At 34.1% G+C, this 16,446-nt stretch overlaps 2 protein-coding genes and 1 long non-coding RNA gene across 3 annotated transcripts; 1 reads left to right on the top strand and 2 right to left on the bottom strand.

Moving 5' to 3' along the window:
• Positions 1-110: 110 nt before the first annotated feature.
• Positions 111-2,592, bottom strand: LOC149944204 (uncharacterized). The gene is made up of 3 exons (XR_016480778.1): positions 2,561-2,592; positions 1,632-1,733; positions 111-947 (listed from the first exon to the last, which is right to left on the bottom strand). It is a non-coding gene; the product is annotated as an uncharacterized LOC149944204 (long non-coding RNA).
• On the top strand, positions 1,757-9,807 carry Mgat4a (alpha-1,3-mannosyl-glycoprotein 4-beta-N-acetylglucosaminyltransferase a). The gene is made up of 9 exons (XM_090174310.1): positions 1,757-1,892; positions 2,014-2,361; positions 3,383-3,753; positions 3,822-3,942; positions 5,301-5,431; positions 5,496-5,603; positions 5,680-5,873; positions 5,948-6,197; positions 8,370-9,807. Exons 1-9 carry the CDS (start codon positions 1,799-1,801, stop codon positions 8,403-8,405), a joined length of 1,653 nt encoding a protein of 550 aa, XP_090030436.1. The 5' UTR covers positions 1,757-1,798; the 3' UTR covers positions 8,406-9,807.
• Positions 9,808-12,082: 2,275 nt separating this feature from the next.
• Positions 12,083-16,145, bottom strand: LOC149944206 (uncharacterized). The gene is made up of 4 exons (XM_090175158.1): positions 16,059-16,145; positions 14,570-14,654; positions 13,371-14,505; positions 12,083-12,560 (listed from the first exon to the last, which is right to left on the bottom strand). The coding sequence occupies exons 2-4, from the start codon at positions 14,631-14,633 to the stop codon at positions 12,242-12,244; spliced, it is 1,518 nt and encodes a 505-aa protein (XP_090031284.1). The 5' UTR covers positions 14,634-14,654; positions 16,059-16,145; the 3' UTR covers positions 12,083-12,241.
• Positions 16,146-16,446: the final 301 nt, after the last annotated feature.

A 16,446-nucleotide genomic window follows, 5' to 3' on the forward strand; every position in this document is an offset into this window, starting at 1 on the left:
ACATGTTAAGGGTGTTAAAAGAATTTAAAAGTTTTAAAGAGTAGTTCCAATTATTTAATTAATTTTTGAAGTTTTGGAGATTTATCCTGATTAGGACAAATAATCATTAGTTAGTGTTCACACTTGTTTAGTTTGATTTTTTTAATTTAAAAAATATGTTGGAAATCTAATTTGTGTTTCATTCAACAAAATAAAAGATTGTTCATTTTACCAAATTGTTTTTCTAATTTCTCATATGAAAGGTCAATAACCTGTTTTTAAACTAAAGAGTTTAAAGGAATCAGTTAGAGGAAGTTTTTTTATTATCAAAACCAGTTTCAAGAGTAAACTCAAAGAGCAGGGGTGTGCTGAAAGGGTCAAGTTGGGGGGGGGAATAGGGTCGATACGTTTGTCTTAACTCAAATATTTTCAAAAGGGCGTGTATTGTATTGTAATCTGTTGCATACAGAAGTCTACATTTATTTCCAAAAATAGATAAATTTAATAAAAAAAGGTAAGAGTAATTCTCCCAATAGCGAAATTTTTCGGTTGCAAAGAACCAAGGTTACTATAAGCACTAAAAGAACATCTGCCACAACCTTGTCTAAAACCTAAAACTTTCGAAAAAATCATTAGGATGGGCAACTTTATAAACAAATCGGCATACTCCAAGGTTCGTAAATCGTGCATACTCTAATTTCTCACTGCGACTCTAGCGCCACTTGCTCCATAGAACGTTTATATTTTTGCAATTTAATTTAGTTTTTGGTAGTCCATATCCTTTTTGACTGTCCTTCAAATGCCGCTGCTCGGCATCTACTCAGATGTACCTTACATCATAAGGGTCTTCCGGAAACATTGTTTGGCGTACTAACGGGGATCCACGCCGGGTCCCACGGTGTGATTGAGGCAACTTGTGACATTCTGCGAAAGGCTATTCGTCCATAACTTTAACCCTGCGTACGAACCTGTATTGAATTGACTTTATTATGTTGTACAGTTTTATTAATTTGTTTTTGTTTTTTTTTTGTATTTTTATTGACATTTCACGTATATTTCGGAACGTAAAATTGGCGCGCATGGTATGAAGGCTTGTAGCTGTATACACCAATTTCCCCTCTACATTATTCTGATCACCCCCCTTTAGTAGTTTCGTCACCTAGCAGGTATAAATTATTACTATGCCGAAATTCCGCGAAATTCAAAATACCATTTTCTTTTTGCTTTTAGTAGTGTCCTTAAGAAAACGTTAAGTAATAAAAAAGACTAGCTTTTGGGGGAAACTAAGCTTTATTAGGGAAATAAAACATTACTTCGATCGTTAGGCTTTTTGGGCGATAAAAAAGTTTTTCACCTAGGCTGCTAGGCCTATGTTATTCTCGTTATAAAGATTAATTTGAATGAATTGATCAACACCTATTGATCTTTAATTTTTACTGGTTTTATATATATCTCTATCTGCAGACTCTAACAGACTGTGGCTGTCGTGAATTAATAATATGACATATTATTAATCCAAGGCGGCTGTCGTCAATTGCACTATGTAGTTGCCCATCCTTATGTCTGGATTTCATCTATATCCTTCAAACATGTCTTGTACCACGCAAGTTCGCAACTGAGCTAGCAGGAAAAGTGAATTCGTCTGCTCTTACTTCATTATTTAACGGTTTTGGTGCTGAGGAGGTTGCTCGTTGCAGCTGCGGTAGCGTTTAGTCAATAGTCATGGCTCTGGCCTCTTGTCGAATTTTTCCTACCTAAAGATGTTAAGATGTTATTAAATAATAATAAGTATTAAATTGTGTCTACGTTTCGCGCAGACATGAACCTTAGAAAACCCGCTATCGCATTTTACATTGGAATAGTCCTTTTAACGACACCATTTTTCACACTCTTGTTTCTTTGGAGGGGGCCAGGTAAATAACCAAAATCACTGTTGCATGTTATTAGCCTAGATTTTGACAAGCACTTTTAACCAAGGCTTAAAATTGTTTGTTGTTTTTTACATTAAATCTAAAGTAAGTTTTTATTCGGTAGATAATTCTAATGAGCAGTTGTTACAAGGGAAAATTGCGGAACTTCATGAACGATTAAAACATGCTGAGATGTTAAATAAAGAACGCAGTCGTGATATTGCAACTTTAAGTAGAGACTTTGGTGTTGTGTTGTCAGCAGCTAATATAACTGTTGAGGATTCCAATTTGAGTGATCCCAACATGAAATTTGGCGCAAAATCCGGAGCTAAGGAATCTCAGGTTTTGTTTTCGAATGCTCAAGGAGGTTTGGATTTGCAATTGCCATCTATTCATCATTATCTTCCGCATCTTCATGGCAATATTGAGCATTTACAACCTGCTTTTAAATTATCTAAAGGAAGAACAGGAGGTATTGATTTTTTTATATAATATTTTATAATTTATCTTTGGTTTTCGGCCTATTAATAGCTTTAAATTACATTATACGTGTAATAGATGCAAGTTATCTGTACTTAAGAAGATATATGATCCTACAGGTAGCTTTTATACTGATTAGTTGCCAATATTTAATGATTGTTTTGATAACGAAGTGATTTATGACTTATTACCTTATGTGTCATTAATGTCATGCATCAGCTGTTTCCAAGGTTAAATGAATGCACTTGTGCCATCCTAAACTGCTACATTTAATTAACAGTTTTTCAAACAGTTTGTTTATTCATAATTCTTAAATATAGCAATTGAATGACAATTCAAAATACTTATGCAAAATATGGTACTTGTAAATTTAAAATTGCCCAAGAGATAAATGAAGTAATTTAGGCTACAAATAGGATTGAACAGTTTCCATTTTGAAATATATTATGTATTTGATAAGGAACTAATCATAGAAAAGGGTAAAAAAACTTACACAGGCGCTGTAGAAAGGTCTTATCTTAACTATAGATAACAGTTTTAGAATGCTGTCATTTTTGTGAATAAGACATTTACTTTTGTCTATAAGTCAAAAATATTTGCTCAGAAAAAATATCTAAGAAAATCTATTCTAGACAATTATTTTAGAAATTATCTGCAATTTATTTAAATTTCAATTGTTATATATAAAAGGATAAGGTATTATGAATTTTATAACATAAATATATGAAAACTATATTTATAACAATTTCTTTATTATCTTTGTATTTGAATGAAAATGACGCATGATAGGGTGTCAAAATGGCTATATGGTTTTTTTATAAAGCTGTTTTTATTGTACAATAGTGTTATTTAAATTTATTTTAACTAGTACATGTTGGCATAAAAGAACATTATATATTATTTTAATAGTAGCTATGTTACTACGTTGTTAGATAAGCAAACATAATTTGTTACAGACTTTTATTAAAAAACTAAGTGTAGTATCACAAATGATTAATTATGTATTCTTTCAGCGACGGTAATATTGGGAATTCCAACAGTCAAGCGACAAATACAAAGCTACTTGATGTCTACACTACAAAACCTTATAGAAAATATGTCCCCATTAGAAAGAAATGAATCAATTATTATAGTATTTATAGCGGAGCTGGATATAAACTACGTTGCTAAAATAGCGGCGGAAATTCAAAACATGTTCCAAGAACACTTAGAATCTGGGCTACTAGAAGTGATTGCGCCGCCCTCATCCTATTATCCCGAATTTGACAAAATATCCCAAACACTTGGAGACCCTCTTGAAAGAGTGAAGTGGCGAACAAAGCAGAATTTAGACTTTGCATATTTGATGATGTATGCTCAAGCTAAGGGAACATTTTACGTGCAGGTATACCTGTCAAAATCTTCCTTAACACCTGCTTTTTGTGATTAACCTTAACGGCTCATTATTAACAGCTGGAAGACGATGTACTCTCTAAAGTGGGTTACATTACCACAATGAAAACCTATGCCTACAAGCAAGTGATATCCAAAAAGAATTGGTTTATTTTGGATTTTTGCCAGTTAGGATTTATTGGTACATAATTTAAAATTTTAATATCAGGGTCAGAATGTATTTATTTCAACTTAGGGAGAAAGAATAAGTTGAGAGAATTTTTAGTGTCCCTCCCAATCCCCCTCATGCTCTAAGAGAAAGCTCTTTCAGGGTTCGTACGGAACCTGGATATCTTGGAGAAGTCAGGGATTTTCAAATTGGGGGAAAAAGTCGGGGATTTAAATAATATTGCAAAAAGTCTGGGATTTTATTAGTCAACTAACTCTGCATCGCAGATAAAAATTAAGTATATTCTCTTGGGCACTCGTGTCTGGCACCTTTTCCCAAGAGAGGAGAGAGACGCTCTCAGTGTGTTGTTATAAAATATAATTAAGTTTGTGAAATTTAAAAAAAATAGTTTCACTTTGTACTTTTACCTATGAAATCATGAAAATTACCAGAAATATTACCAAAAAGGTTAGTGATATTGCCAAAAGACAGTCAGGGATAACTTGGATAAGTCAGGAATTTTAAATCCAAAAATTTCGTACGAACCATGTCCTACCCTCCCTAAAAAATCAAATCAGCCTGGTATTTTATTGATACCAGGTATCTGCCATCACCTGTGACGTTGCCACTTCCCCTCTCTCGTGCCAGGGAAATTTAACTATGATGCCTGCGGATCATCTTAATATAATCTTTCTTCCTAAGTATAAATATGTGTATATTTTAGATCATTGTGACTAGACTTTCTGCATTTCCTATTTTTCATATATTTTCAATATCTTCCTATAAATTCCTTTAGTTTCACCTATTTTAAAATTTCCTAGTATAAATTCCAACTTTACAATGAATGGATAAGAATAAATTCACTGTTTTCAATAGACTCTTAGCAATTTTCCTAGAAGTAGTAATACAGACAGCCAGGAAAAAGCGTTATATTTTTTAAGCGCACGCTCCTTACTCTTTCAATATAGAAGGGCTTGTTCAATTTCACACGCGCCTCCGGAAAGAAATAAATATTAGTGCGCTATCAGCTTAAGCGTTACAAATAAAACGTAACATAAACGCGTGACTATTTTATTCAGTGACTTGTGCATGCCTCTAGCCTGTAGGGAAGGAAAGCAAAAGAAGGCAGCATTTGTTGAAGCTCCTATTCATTTTAAGGTTGTAATTATTTAATTTTATTTACTATATTTGCTTATGTGTGTGTGTTTTTAAGCACCTTTGGACGATGTATAGCTTATTTTCCAATAACTAGCCCATTATTTTGTTAATTTTTGTTTCCAATAATTTGCTTCTAAACTTAATATTTTTCCATTACATTTCTCTGGTCACCCTGTCATTTCCTTCAAAAATATAATTCAGACTAACTATACTCGTTTTTAAATATTTTACAGGAAAATTATTTAAATGCGTAGATCTATCCAAATTAGTATCATTCTTTTTAATGTTCTACAATGATAAACCAGTTGATTGGCTTCTCGATAATTATATCCAGACTAAAGTATGCCGTTTTGACAAAGATTTAGTAAGTTTTTATCGCACTTTATTCGCAATAATTATCTATATTATTTTTTTTACCGCTTTAACAGAAAGACTGTAAAAAGCAAAAAGACTTGTTATGGTTTCACTACAAGCCCTCTTTGTTCCAACATGTAGGGACGCACTCGTCTTTGAAAGGAAAAGTCCAAAAATTGAAGGTAAAAATACTTTATTCCTAGCTCCAAAAAATGTTGATCATATACTGAAATTGATAATGTTAATTTTAACACGTAGGATAAACAATTTGGCAAGCTTCAACTGTTTCATCCTCACAAAAATCCGGCTGCAATTGTCAGCACTACTATGAAAGCGTACCGTCTTTACACTCTCAAACGGGCATACAATGGCGATGTCTTTTTCTGGAGTCTTCTCCCACAGAAAAACGACACCATTATTATAAAATTCACTCCACCCGTTAATGTATATAGGTATAAGCAACGCACTATTTTATTTGTTAACTTCAAGTACCTTAGAAAATATATTAATTTTAATCCAATTTCAGTTTCCGGTTCCGTAGCGGAAATGCGGAACATCCGGATGATAAATATGTAAATTCGTCAGTTGAAGTTCAACCAGTTTCTCCTCCAAATTCCATTGGCTTACCTAAGACAGAAGATGGATTTTACATAGTTGGCTGGTTTAAAGAGCAAACTGGGCTGGCGGAGGGAAATGTTCCTACTCAACTGGGACCAATTTCAATTATGAGGATATTTATTCACGCTAACAGCGATCATTGGGCGATACTCAGTGAGGTACAGTTATTTTTCATTTATTTTTATTCAGAGTTTTGCTGTGTTATTAAATAAGCGTGTGGGTTTTTCTTATTTACCGTGTGAGGTTGCTGGTGTTATTTTTTAAATCGGGCATTAGCTCTTATTATGTCTCAGTCTTCTGACCATTAATGTGATCGCATACTTTTTCCATAACCCAATCAGATACTCATAAAAGGACCGTACCCAAATTATCGAGATTGGAGAGAGTATAAAGGTATCCCTTTGTCTCTTAAAAACTGGTTTTGCAATTCCCATAGAACTATTATTTGCATTTTTTTTTGCTGATTTCATTTACTATCAATATTTTGTTGTAGGTATGCACCAATATATCAGCCTATTTTTCTAATATCAGTATCGGCCAATATCGGCTTCGCTTAAGCTGATATTAGAAAAATATTTTCAGAAAAACATTTAAAAATAGGAAAATTCAAAATTCTTGATTAATAATAATAATAATAATAGATTTATTCATTGGATCATCATATAAGTTTACAACTTCTTTACATAAGAGTCCAGTTACACATTAATTAAATTAAATTAAAATTAAGAAGAAGGAGAAATTTCCAACAAGCGTCACTAAAATCACCATAATGATGAATTAATATAAGTCAAATAATGGGTGGTGATTAGGTTTTTGAAGAGATAAATGCTCTCAACGTTTTTTAAGAGATTTGGAAGTTTGTTCCAATTTTGGGAGCCTACTATTTTAACACTTTTAGAAGTTTTTGTCCGAAATGTTTTGAGAATTTTTTCTATATAGAAGTTATCATTAGCTCCTCTTGTATTAATATTATGGGGAGGGGGGAGGAATCTATCTAAGATATATCGTGGGACTTGATTCTTTTTAATTTTATACATAAAATTTAAGAGATTATGCCAATAGGTAAAATCAATAGAATTAATACGAGCAATATGTTTAGCTTCAGTTAATGACGAAAATTTTGGGAATCCGGCAATTAATTTCGTAGCGCTGTTTAGGACTTTCTGAAGATTAGCAAGATCAGATTTAGTCGCCGACGCATAGAAAATTATGCCATAGTCGATGATTGGTTTAATAAAAGTATTAAGAGATTAACTAACTAATGATAATATTTTATTTGATTGGCCGCGCCACGGACGCCAGACTTCAGAAGCTAGATCATACCTTTTTTTAGACAGGGGGTTACGAGCGTAAACAAATAAAAAACAACAATATTCAATTTGTAATAGAAAATATTTATCACGGAAAATGAAAAGAAACCTTCGGATATGCTCTTGCGAACTTTTTTTCATGAAAAATTAGAATGAAATGGTATGACAGTGTACTAAACCGTCTTTTACAATGATTTTGTCATATACACTATGGTTATGATAGATCACTTTGTTAATATAGTGCGATATTTTCGACGATATATTGTTCAATATATCGTTTGATATTATCAGCCACGAATAGCCGATATATCGGCTGTATAGATATCCGTGCATCCCTATTTTTTTGTTGGATATTGTGCATACTCTTCGAACTATGTAATTTGGTTATAAGGGATGCGTAATAGCCAATGTAGTAGAGAAATTGACTACCCAGTGCTACTCGTAGGCTGTAGAATTTAATAAGCACTGAAATCCTAGCACTTAATATGAATAGGCATTTCTGGTGTGTGTAATGGCTTTTTACGCTTGCTATACAGTTTAATATTATTAGAATTTTGCGTATGAATTGTGAAGCATGCTTATGTTTAGTTAAATCATACAAATAATTTTGTATTTAAGAAAGTATGTATCTGGCAAAAGTTCAGAAATCTTCTAAAATCCTTAAATCTGTGTATTAAATGTGGTGGAACAAGCTTAATAATTATCGAAATTTGATACTTTTGTTGAGTAATTGAAAAGACAATTTTTCAAATGCTTTTTCTTTAGTATAGAATTAAGTTTTAATTTTTACCAAACCGCTTCTTAATATTTTTATTGATTTCTCACACTTTTTTCATTTGCTTACGAATTTAACAGTATGATTTTATAACAACAATTATTTACATTTCAAATATTCAACTGAATCATATTTTGTATATTTAAAAACTTGTTAGGATTAAAGTTAATAATAATGGAGGTTTTTCAAAAGGTTTCTGAACTAAAGAAGGAAATGTGTTAATTGAAATTAACTTTTTCTGGCAGATTCTTATCGGAACCATACCAACTAAAGCTCCTTGATCAAGTGCAAGTTTGGGAAAATATGGTCACACTTGTGCAGTGACACATTTGCTGTAGTCTATAGTGTTTTCAGTGCCTTACGAGAAATTAATTTTCTAATATAAAAAAAACTACAGAAATATCTCACACGTGGCACTCTCTACCTTGGTGCAAAGTGAGTAATGGAAGAAACTAAACCATACGCATTCGACTTCTAAAGCACAAACGAGCACAGTGTGAAGTACCTTCTAGGATAAGAACAGATTTTTATAAGCTATTTTTGATTTACATTGTTGGTTGACTAGTGACTAAGTAATTATGGGTTTCCAGTGATGCGTGCTATTGTTAAGTTAATGTACGTATCGGAAAAAAAAGTAACCTAAAAGACCCAGGGAAAGTATTGAAGAAGTATTTAATAGATGTATATAACAGGAAAAATGTAGTTTTTTCCCCTGGCGCAGCACGGTGTTACTTCACACAGTATGAAACTACTCAGCCCTCCTAAATAGATTTATTTTCAGTTGTACTTAATTTTAAAAACATGGAACTTCATAATTTAAAGTAGCGTTCCGGTTATGGTAAAACAGTTTATATAATGCTTCAATCATGTGTTAAAAAAAATTATTATTATTATTTACATACATATCTCAGATTGCTTGAGGCAGTATTTTTATAATCGAAAGGCAGTTTTATCTCGCAAGGACCATATTATTACTTAAACGCAATAGATAGATAATTTGTTAAACTTCATTTTTTATACTCGCCACGCTTGCATTTCTCCTTATAGATGAGCTTATTTCTTATGATTTCCTCCCGGTATGTTGAAAAGTTAATATTTTGCGTTTGCTATTTTTTAAGAATAATTTGTTTTTCATTATGTTAAGTTTTAGCTCTAGCCTAATTTACTCGACTCTGTTATTTACCGTCCATCGTGTTTTACGTATGCCATAAATCTAACGGAGATAAGTTTTTACTATTTCCTCTTGCTCTGTAATTTGGAATACTTTTAATGTGAAAAACCCCAAGCAGCCAAAAATATCACTGACTCTAATACTGCGTCAAAGGTTTAAAAGAGCAATAGGATGACTTTTCTTTCATTTCACTACTATAATTGCGATAATTTAAAAATAACTTTTTTATACAATGTTAATTTCTGTAAATAGCCTATAAATGCCATATTTTTTAGTCAGACTTTTGTTGTTGAAACTTCAAAAACGTTTGAGGTTAGCGTTAGAAAAACTATCATGATTTATAATTTAGATGAGGGTTTTTTCCCTGATTAGTAAATACTAGAAATATTTTATATTTTTCCCTATGTGAAAGAAATCCGGTTTATATTATTGTATTCTTTCTTTTGATAATAATTTTTGTCAGTTAACTCTCTTCAGTTGTGCAATACGAGACCATTTTATTAAAAACAAAGTTATATAATTTGGTGGTTTTTTTTTTGCTAGTTGTAAGATATAATTAAAAACCTTTATTACAGAGTTGCGGAATTGAACTATTTTAAATGAACAAAAATAGAAAGTTGTTTTAAATTATTATATTTCAACGATTTTTATTTGGTTTTATCATAAGTAACATAGTAACAATAAGTATGACAATCACCGAGATTTACAACCAAACTGATTTTCATAGTTATTGCGTAATCGAGATGTTTTCTCAGCACAGAGCCCTCTAGTGTCTAAAATACGCGAGACTTCCGCTAAGCCGAAATATCTGGTTTCCTATAGATAGGCGGAATATTAGGCTAAAATGATAACAATTTTTTTTTATCACGCGGGCTTCAAAACAAAGCCAAAGCCCCTCGCAACTCCAGAACGTGCTCTCCGATATTAGGCTTAACTTTTTATCAAAACGTAGTCATCCTAAACGGTAAGTCGCGAGTCCAAGTCACAGCTTGAAGAGAGTATCAGTGCCGAAAAAAGGTTCGGTTAGAAAATTAGCACTTAAGCAATAGGAAGTGTCATACTTATCGTTATTATGTTACTTATGGTTTTATTAATGAAAAAAAGACATTGGGTAAATTTAATTTACCATTGCTGTGCCATGGCCAACTTCGCCCGCTCACTACGCTCGCACCAGGCGTAGTGAGCGCGCGAAGTTGGCCATGGCTGTGCAGAGGGGGTGGGCCATTGTTGTGACATCACTAGGGGTCAGAGTCCTGTACAGAGTAGCCCATGAGCATCTAATAGGAGCCTGAAAAATGTCTAAAAATAATTGTCCACAAGAAATGGGCCAGCGACTATATAATTTGCTTATTCATTTTGCTATTGTCTTTTGTGCAAATGTTGTGGTAATGTTTCTTTCCACCGCACAGTGTTTCGAAATCGACTTTTTAGTGACAAAATTAAAAATCAACTCAATATAATAAATGTATATATATTTTAAATTGTTAATTTAAGTTGTAACCGAAAATATAAATTATATTTCGCTACCTGCCACCAGAGGGCCAAACGTTCCCTACATGGAATTTCACAGAATTTCTTTTTGCAAAGCGTGTATCTTAGAAAAAGGCCCAACAAAGGTTTTATATCTAATGCACTGACTAAAATTGTTGTGGTCTTTCATAAAGAAAGCTTCGAGGATGAAAAACATTACCGCCATCTATTGGTTTCAAAAATTTAGCACTGAAAGAAGCTGAGTGTTCTTCAAATTAGTCTCGCGCACAAGTACCATCTTCGCCAATTGCGGTACATGTGGTGTTTTAAAATACCTTTACCTTATTGAAACTGGCGAATCAATAAAAATTATCACTAAACTGGTTTTCAGAGTTATTACACAATCAACGTTTACTTCTCAGCACTGAGCCCCGTGGTCTCTAGATATGCCCAAGGCGAAATATAGTACTACCAAAAATGATAATATACTACTCACAAGGAGAGTACCCGACGTGTTTATTGCCGATTTAGTTCTAAGTCGGCCGTAATGTGGACCTATATGAGATATGAAATTTCCCAAAAGGAGACGTTGCACTACCCATTCGATTTGCCATGGCAACCGAAAATGTTTTTGACCACTTACAACCAAAATAAGATTTTTCCCTTTTTTTACCCAAAATTTGTTACAAATTTACACTAAAAATGTTTCAATTTACCCAAACTTGATGAAATTTACCTAAATGTGGTCCAAATTACACATTTCGTGATTTTCAAAATTTTTCTAAATTTTCGTGAAACCGAGAAAATCCCATGCTTTTTTAAATGGACATTTTATTGTTTTAAGTGATCAAAAACATTTTTGGTTGCTATAGCAAAACGAATGGGTAGTGCAACGTCTCCTTTTGAGAAATTTCATACCTCATATAGGTCTACATTACGCCCGACTTTGAACAAAATCGGCAATAAACACCTCGGGTACTCTCCTTGTCAGTTTAGGTGCAAGTCCAGTAGCCCACATTGGAGCTTCGTGAGAATGTCAGTGTCGAAAAAGGTTCAGTCAGGAAATTAGCTTTAAAATGATAGGAAGTGTCATACTTAACTTTGTTATGTTACTTATGATAATATGATTTTTAAATCAACTTAAAGGGCCACAGAATAGTTTGAAAATTCATGACAAATTATCATTCGTTGGATTTTATATCACGAAGTAAGGGGAGGAACTACCTGAAATTCGGACCGAATTTTTCAAATGATTATGTGGCCCTTTATATGGAAGTATATTTATAAACTAAAATGACTCCCAGGGAACTCCACCAAATAATTTATTTCTGGATTAGAAAAATATGGCATTCGTGAACAATATCATTCAGACGATATTTATGATCGCCATGGCCCGTTCGAATCTTGTCGTTGGACAACCGTGATTTACATTTCTTCGGCGCGAGTATCTTATTCGTTACATTTTGTAATTATCTTTCACGTTTTATAGGTGGGGTTTTCTTCGCCGTACCCCGTCGCTTGTCTCCTGTAGAAGTCCCTGGCTAGTTTTTCCGTCGAGTTGGTCGCGATGGAGTCGTGATTGTAGGAAACGCGTTCTTCCATTTCGCCGTGTACTTTGGTCGGACTATCGTTTTTGACGCGAAATGTTCTCATCTCTTTGCCATTGTGAGCTCCATTGTGGAAGCCCGGAGTGGCGTAGTGTGTGTTGCCATCGTACTCGTATTCCTCCATGGGTATCACTCCCGTGTCGTAAGCCCGGGACATTCTTGCGCCGTCATCATGACCGTTTGTTGACCTTGAAATTAATAGCGAGTCAGTACCAGAGTTATTTCACATTTTTTGCGAAAGAAGTGTAGAGCACTCGAGAGCAGTCAAATGGAAAACGCTATTAGATTGTAAAATCCAGAAACTAGTAGTAATATCATATGTAACATAATTACTCATAAGTATGCCTCTGTTTAACATTTCCATTGAAAAAAATTCAATGAGACCTTGTTTCACGCGGAACATACAATAAGCGGACCCAAAAATGCAAAAATGCTTATAATCCTTGCGCTATTGAAAAGGTTACCATGGAAATGAAATCACGTGATCGTGAGGCACGAGCTAAACTTGACAAGGGCAAAGCCAGAAACGCGCGAGGAATTCTCACTAACTTCCGTTTCCCATTAGTAAAGTTGATGACGCGTATTTCGTCACGGAGTTTTAAGTGACGTAATTTACGTCATATCCCGTGAACAAGGTTTCATTAACGAAAATGCTTTTATGGCATACTTATGAGTGATTATGTTACATATGATAATATGGACTAGGCTATGGCCACCATGTTGGTATGCTCTTTTCCAATCGGAAAATCATATTATCTACGTCAAGCTGCCAAGTTACTATTCCTACTAGTTTCTGGATTTTACAATCTTAATCAAAGCCAAGATAATATAGAACTCCGTAGCCTAAATTGGAATTCTGAGAGCTTTCTGATCGACGGTTTTGTAACAAAGCGTTAACCCATTTTCGGCACGTGACCTCCGAAAAATCTGCCTCCATCGGTCGCTACCTTTTTCATAAAGTTTGTGTTTTAGACGTCTGTTAAGTATAGTAGACTTACCTGGCTAGTCCTTGAACGGAAGCTGTGCTCATATCATCGCTTATGATTGGTATTTTGGACGCTTCGCTGTACATGGTATTGGGTCTCGGTATTCTGGTCAAGGCGTAATCCTCCAATTTCAAGGTTAAATGGGGGATGTCCTTTAGTTCGTTCTTTTTGCTGCAACGACAGCATTTGATGCACAGTAAACATAACGCGGTCAACAGGAGTACGCCAAAAATGCAACCAATCACGACGTACGCCACGAACTCGTTGTAACTAAGTCCTTTCGCAAACCTCCAATCGTCGTCCGAATTAGTATCGTTCGTGACGAAATACTTGAAACTGGATTCCATCTCCGTTAACTTCATGGGCACATCGTCGTGGTAGATTCTCAACTTTCCGACCAATTGTCGTAACTGGTTGAAGACTTCTTCGGCATTCCCTATCGGGACCACTTTTAATGTTAGTTGGCAAACATTGTTGTCTTTCTCTTGAAACTGTACGAAATCCATATCCTGCGATGAATAGTTTTCAGTTACGCAGTTTCCTCTGAATTTTAAGTAAATCGCCGAAGTGTCGATTTCGTTTGTGGTCTCCGTTTCCGCGGTGACGTTGTCCATAATCGGACTTGAACTGTGGCTATTATTGTACACTATTTCGTTAGATGTAACGTTCATGATATTATCCGTCATGGATCCGGTTGTTTTGGTTATAGGAGTGGAAGCTTTCTGGGACTGGGTTTCGGTAGAACTGAACGTACTTTGGCTAGCTACTGGTTCTATAGTGTATATTTGCGACGGTACGTTATCTTGCCTCGAGGTATCGTTATCAGTCTTGGACGGAATGCCATTTTGACTCGAGGTCTCATTTTCAATCTTGGACGGAACGTTTGAAATATCTTCATTTGTGGCTGATACTATAGGATTCTCTTTAACCGTACTCGTTGGTTTACTGCTTATCAAAGTCGTAGTGGCATCGGCCGTGGACACTTCCGGTACCGGTATGGGGCTAACGTCTTGACTTGTAGACGTAAGCGGGATCGTTGTGGTTTCAATGACCTTTATCGTTGCTGGGTTTATCGCTGGAGGTTCTGTTTCAACGTTAGGTGGTCCATTCGCCGTTTCAGCCTCAGTCGTTATCAAGGTTGGCGACTCTGTAAATATATTTGTTTAATGTTGTTAAATAATTATATTTATTTTATTGGGAAGTATATTTACCAGTAGATTTAGTAAAGGCGACGAAAATTCCAAGATAAAGTAAAGTGCTTAGTCTCGGATCCATGTCTATTCGATTCTTCTCGTCCTAAGAGTTGTAAAAATACATAATGTAAATATTCTAATTTTCAACGGAGTTCGGGGAGTGTTTTGAAACAATTGAAAACGTCAGCTGAAGTGTTCACTGGCCGGCGGGATTCTCGTCAACAAAAACCCCAACAGCCCATTAAAGCCACTCTTCCCGTCATCAGCGTATCTAAGGATACAGAAGCGGACGCCCTGGCGTCGACTCTGCTCCTAACGCTATCAGTTTTATTTCCTATTAGTCACGAGGAAGTTTCGCTTTTCCAGCTAAGCTCTCATTCTCGGCCCACTTTCGACCATCTTTGCTTCTAAGTAATCGATAGAACTAAATGCTGTTAGTGACAACCGAGAGTGATTCTAGCAAACGTCTATCTCTTAAAAATGCGGTGTCGAAAATCGACAGGAAGTACGCTATATTTGCCCAACTTCTACGTTAGTACTTACAACTTTTCCTCTACATTTGTTTTTCCAAGTTGCGATGGGTTTTTGCTCGATTTTCAAACCATTTTTTACCGTTAATTTTTCTATTTCATCTGATTCGTGTCGAATTTTGTATTTGTAATTTATTTTTTGCTGTAATTTCATAAGTGATTTCACTTTGAATTTGTATTTCAACTAATTTAGCTTGATATTCACCTTTCCTCTAATTTCAACAGTGATTTTAATTTGAATTTTTATCTCAACTAATTTAACTTGGAATTTGAATTTCAACTAATTTAACTTGGAATTTATTTTTACTATTTCAACAAAGATTTCATTTTGAATTTGTATTTCTGATTTCAATTAATTTCAATAATGATTTCACTTGGTTTTTGTGATTTCAACTAATTTCAACAATGATTTCATTTTGTATTGATGATTTCAACTACATTCAACAATGATTTCACTTTGTATTTGGGATTTTAACTAATTTAAACAGTGATTTCACTTTGTATATGTTATTTCAACTAATTTCAACAATGATTTCACTTTTTTTTTGTATTTTCAACTGTTTAATTTTTAATATGATCTCTACGATTTTAATTGATTTCACTTTGAATTTCTTTCGAATTTAATTGATTTCACTTTGAATTTCTTTTGTTTTAATTGATTTCACTTTGAATTTCTTTCCATTTTAATTGAATTAACTTTGAATTTCTTTCCATTTTAATTGAATTCACTTTGAATTTCTTTCGAATTTAATTGATTTCACTTTGAATTTCTTTCGAATTTAATTGATTTCACTTTGAATTTCTTTCGTTTTAATTGAATTCACTTTGAATTTCTTTCCATTTTAATTGAATTCACTTTGAATTTCTTTCGATTTTAATATCGAAATGTACACTTGATGTGCCAAAGTACTATATCTCAATTACACTGTTAATTAAATTAAAATATTAATAATATATACAGAAATATACCAACGTACCTGATATATTAGGATATCATAAACATATGAGGTTCAATTTCGTTAATCTAAAGTCATTCATAATCGTTGCGCGACGCCCCTAAAAAGTCAAAACCGAAACTAAATTTCCACCGACGTTCAATCCAATAATTCCAAATTGGGGCGTTCTAGATCCATTCTCACGTTACAAAAATGCGCAAAAAGATGAGGGTAACCTCAAACCGTACTCGAGTAATGCGATCGCGCGTCAGTTAGTCGTACTTTGGCCGTCATACAGGAACGTGCTTTGGCATCAATTCAGAGTCGCGGTACGATTCCACTATATTAATACCTGTACGAGATATTATAGACTTTTCATTACTTAGAAAAGAACCAGAAACCATTAACATCGAGAGAATGAATTCTAGAA

Source organism: Leiobunum rupestre, chromosome 5 (genome assembly GCF_980474605.1).
Source record: "Leiobunum rupestre chromosome 5, qqLeiRupe1.1.hap1, whole genome shotgun sequence".
In the NCBI taxonomy this organism is placed as follows: domain Eukaryota; kingdom Metazoa; phylum Arthropoda; class Arachnida; order Opiliones; family Sclerosomatidae; genus Leiobunum; species Leiobunum rupestre.

Coding starts and splice junctions, on each gene's coding strand:
- Mgat4a (XM_090174310.1), top strand. CDS start 1,799: ATGAACCTTAGAAAACCCGCTATCGCATTTTACATTGGAATAGTCCTT. Junction 2,362..3,382: donor ATCTAAAGGAAGAACAGGAG/GTATTGATTTTT, acceptor GTATTCTTTCAG/CGACGGTAATATTGGGAATT. Junction 3,754..3,821: donor AGGGAACATTTTACGTGCAG/GTATACCTGTCA, acceptor CATTATTAACAG/CTGGAAGACGATGTACTCTC.
- LOC149944206 (XM_090175158.1), bottom strand. CDS start 14,633: ATGGATCCGAGACTAAGCACTTTACTTTATCTTGGAATTTTCGTCGCC. Junction 14,506..14,569: donor CGCCTTTACTAAATCTACTG/GTAAATATACTT, acceptor ATATATTTACAG/AGTCGCCAACCTTGATAACG. Junction 12,561..13,370: donor TCCGTTCAAGGACTAGCCAG/GTAAGTCTACTA, acceptor ATTAATTTCAAG/GTCAACAAACGGTCATGATG.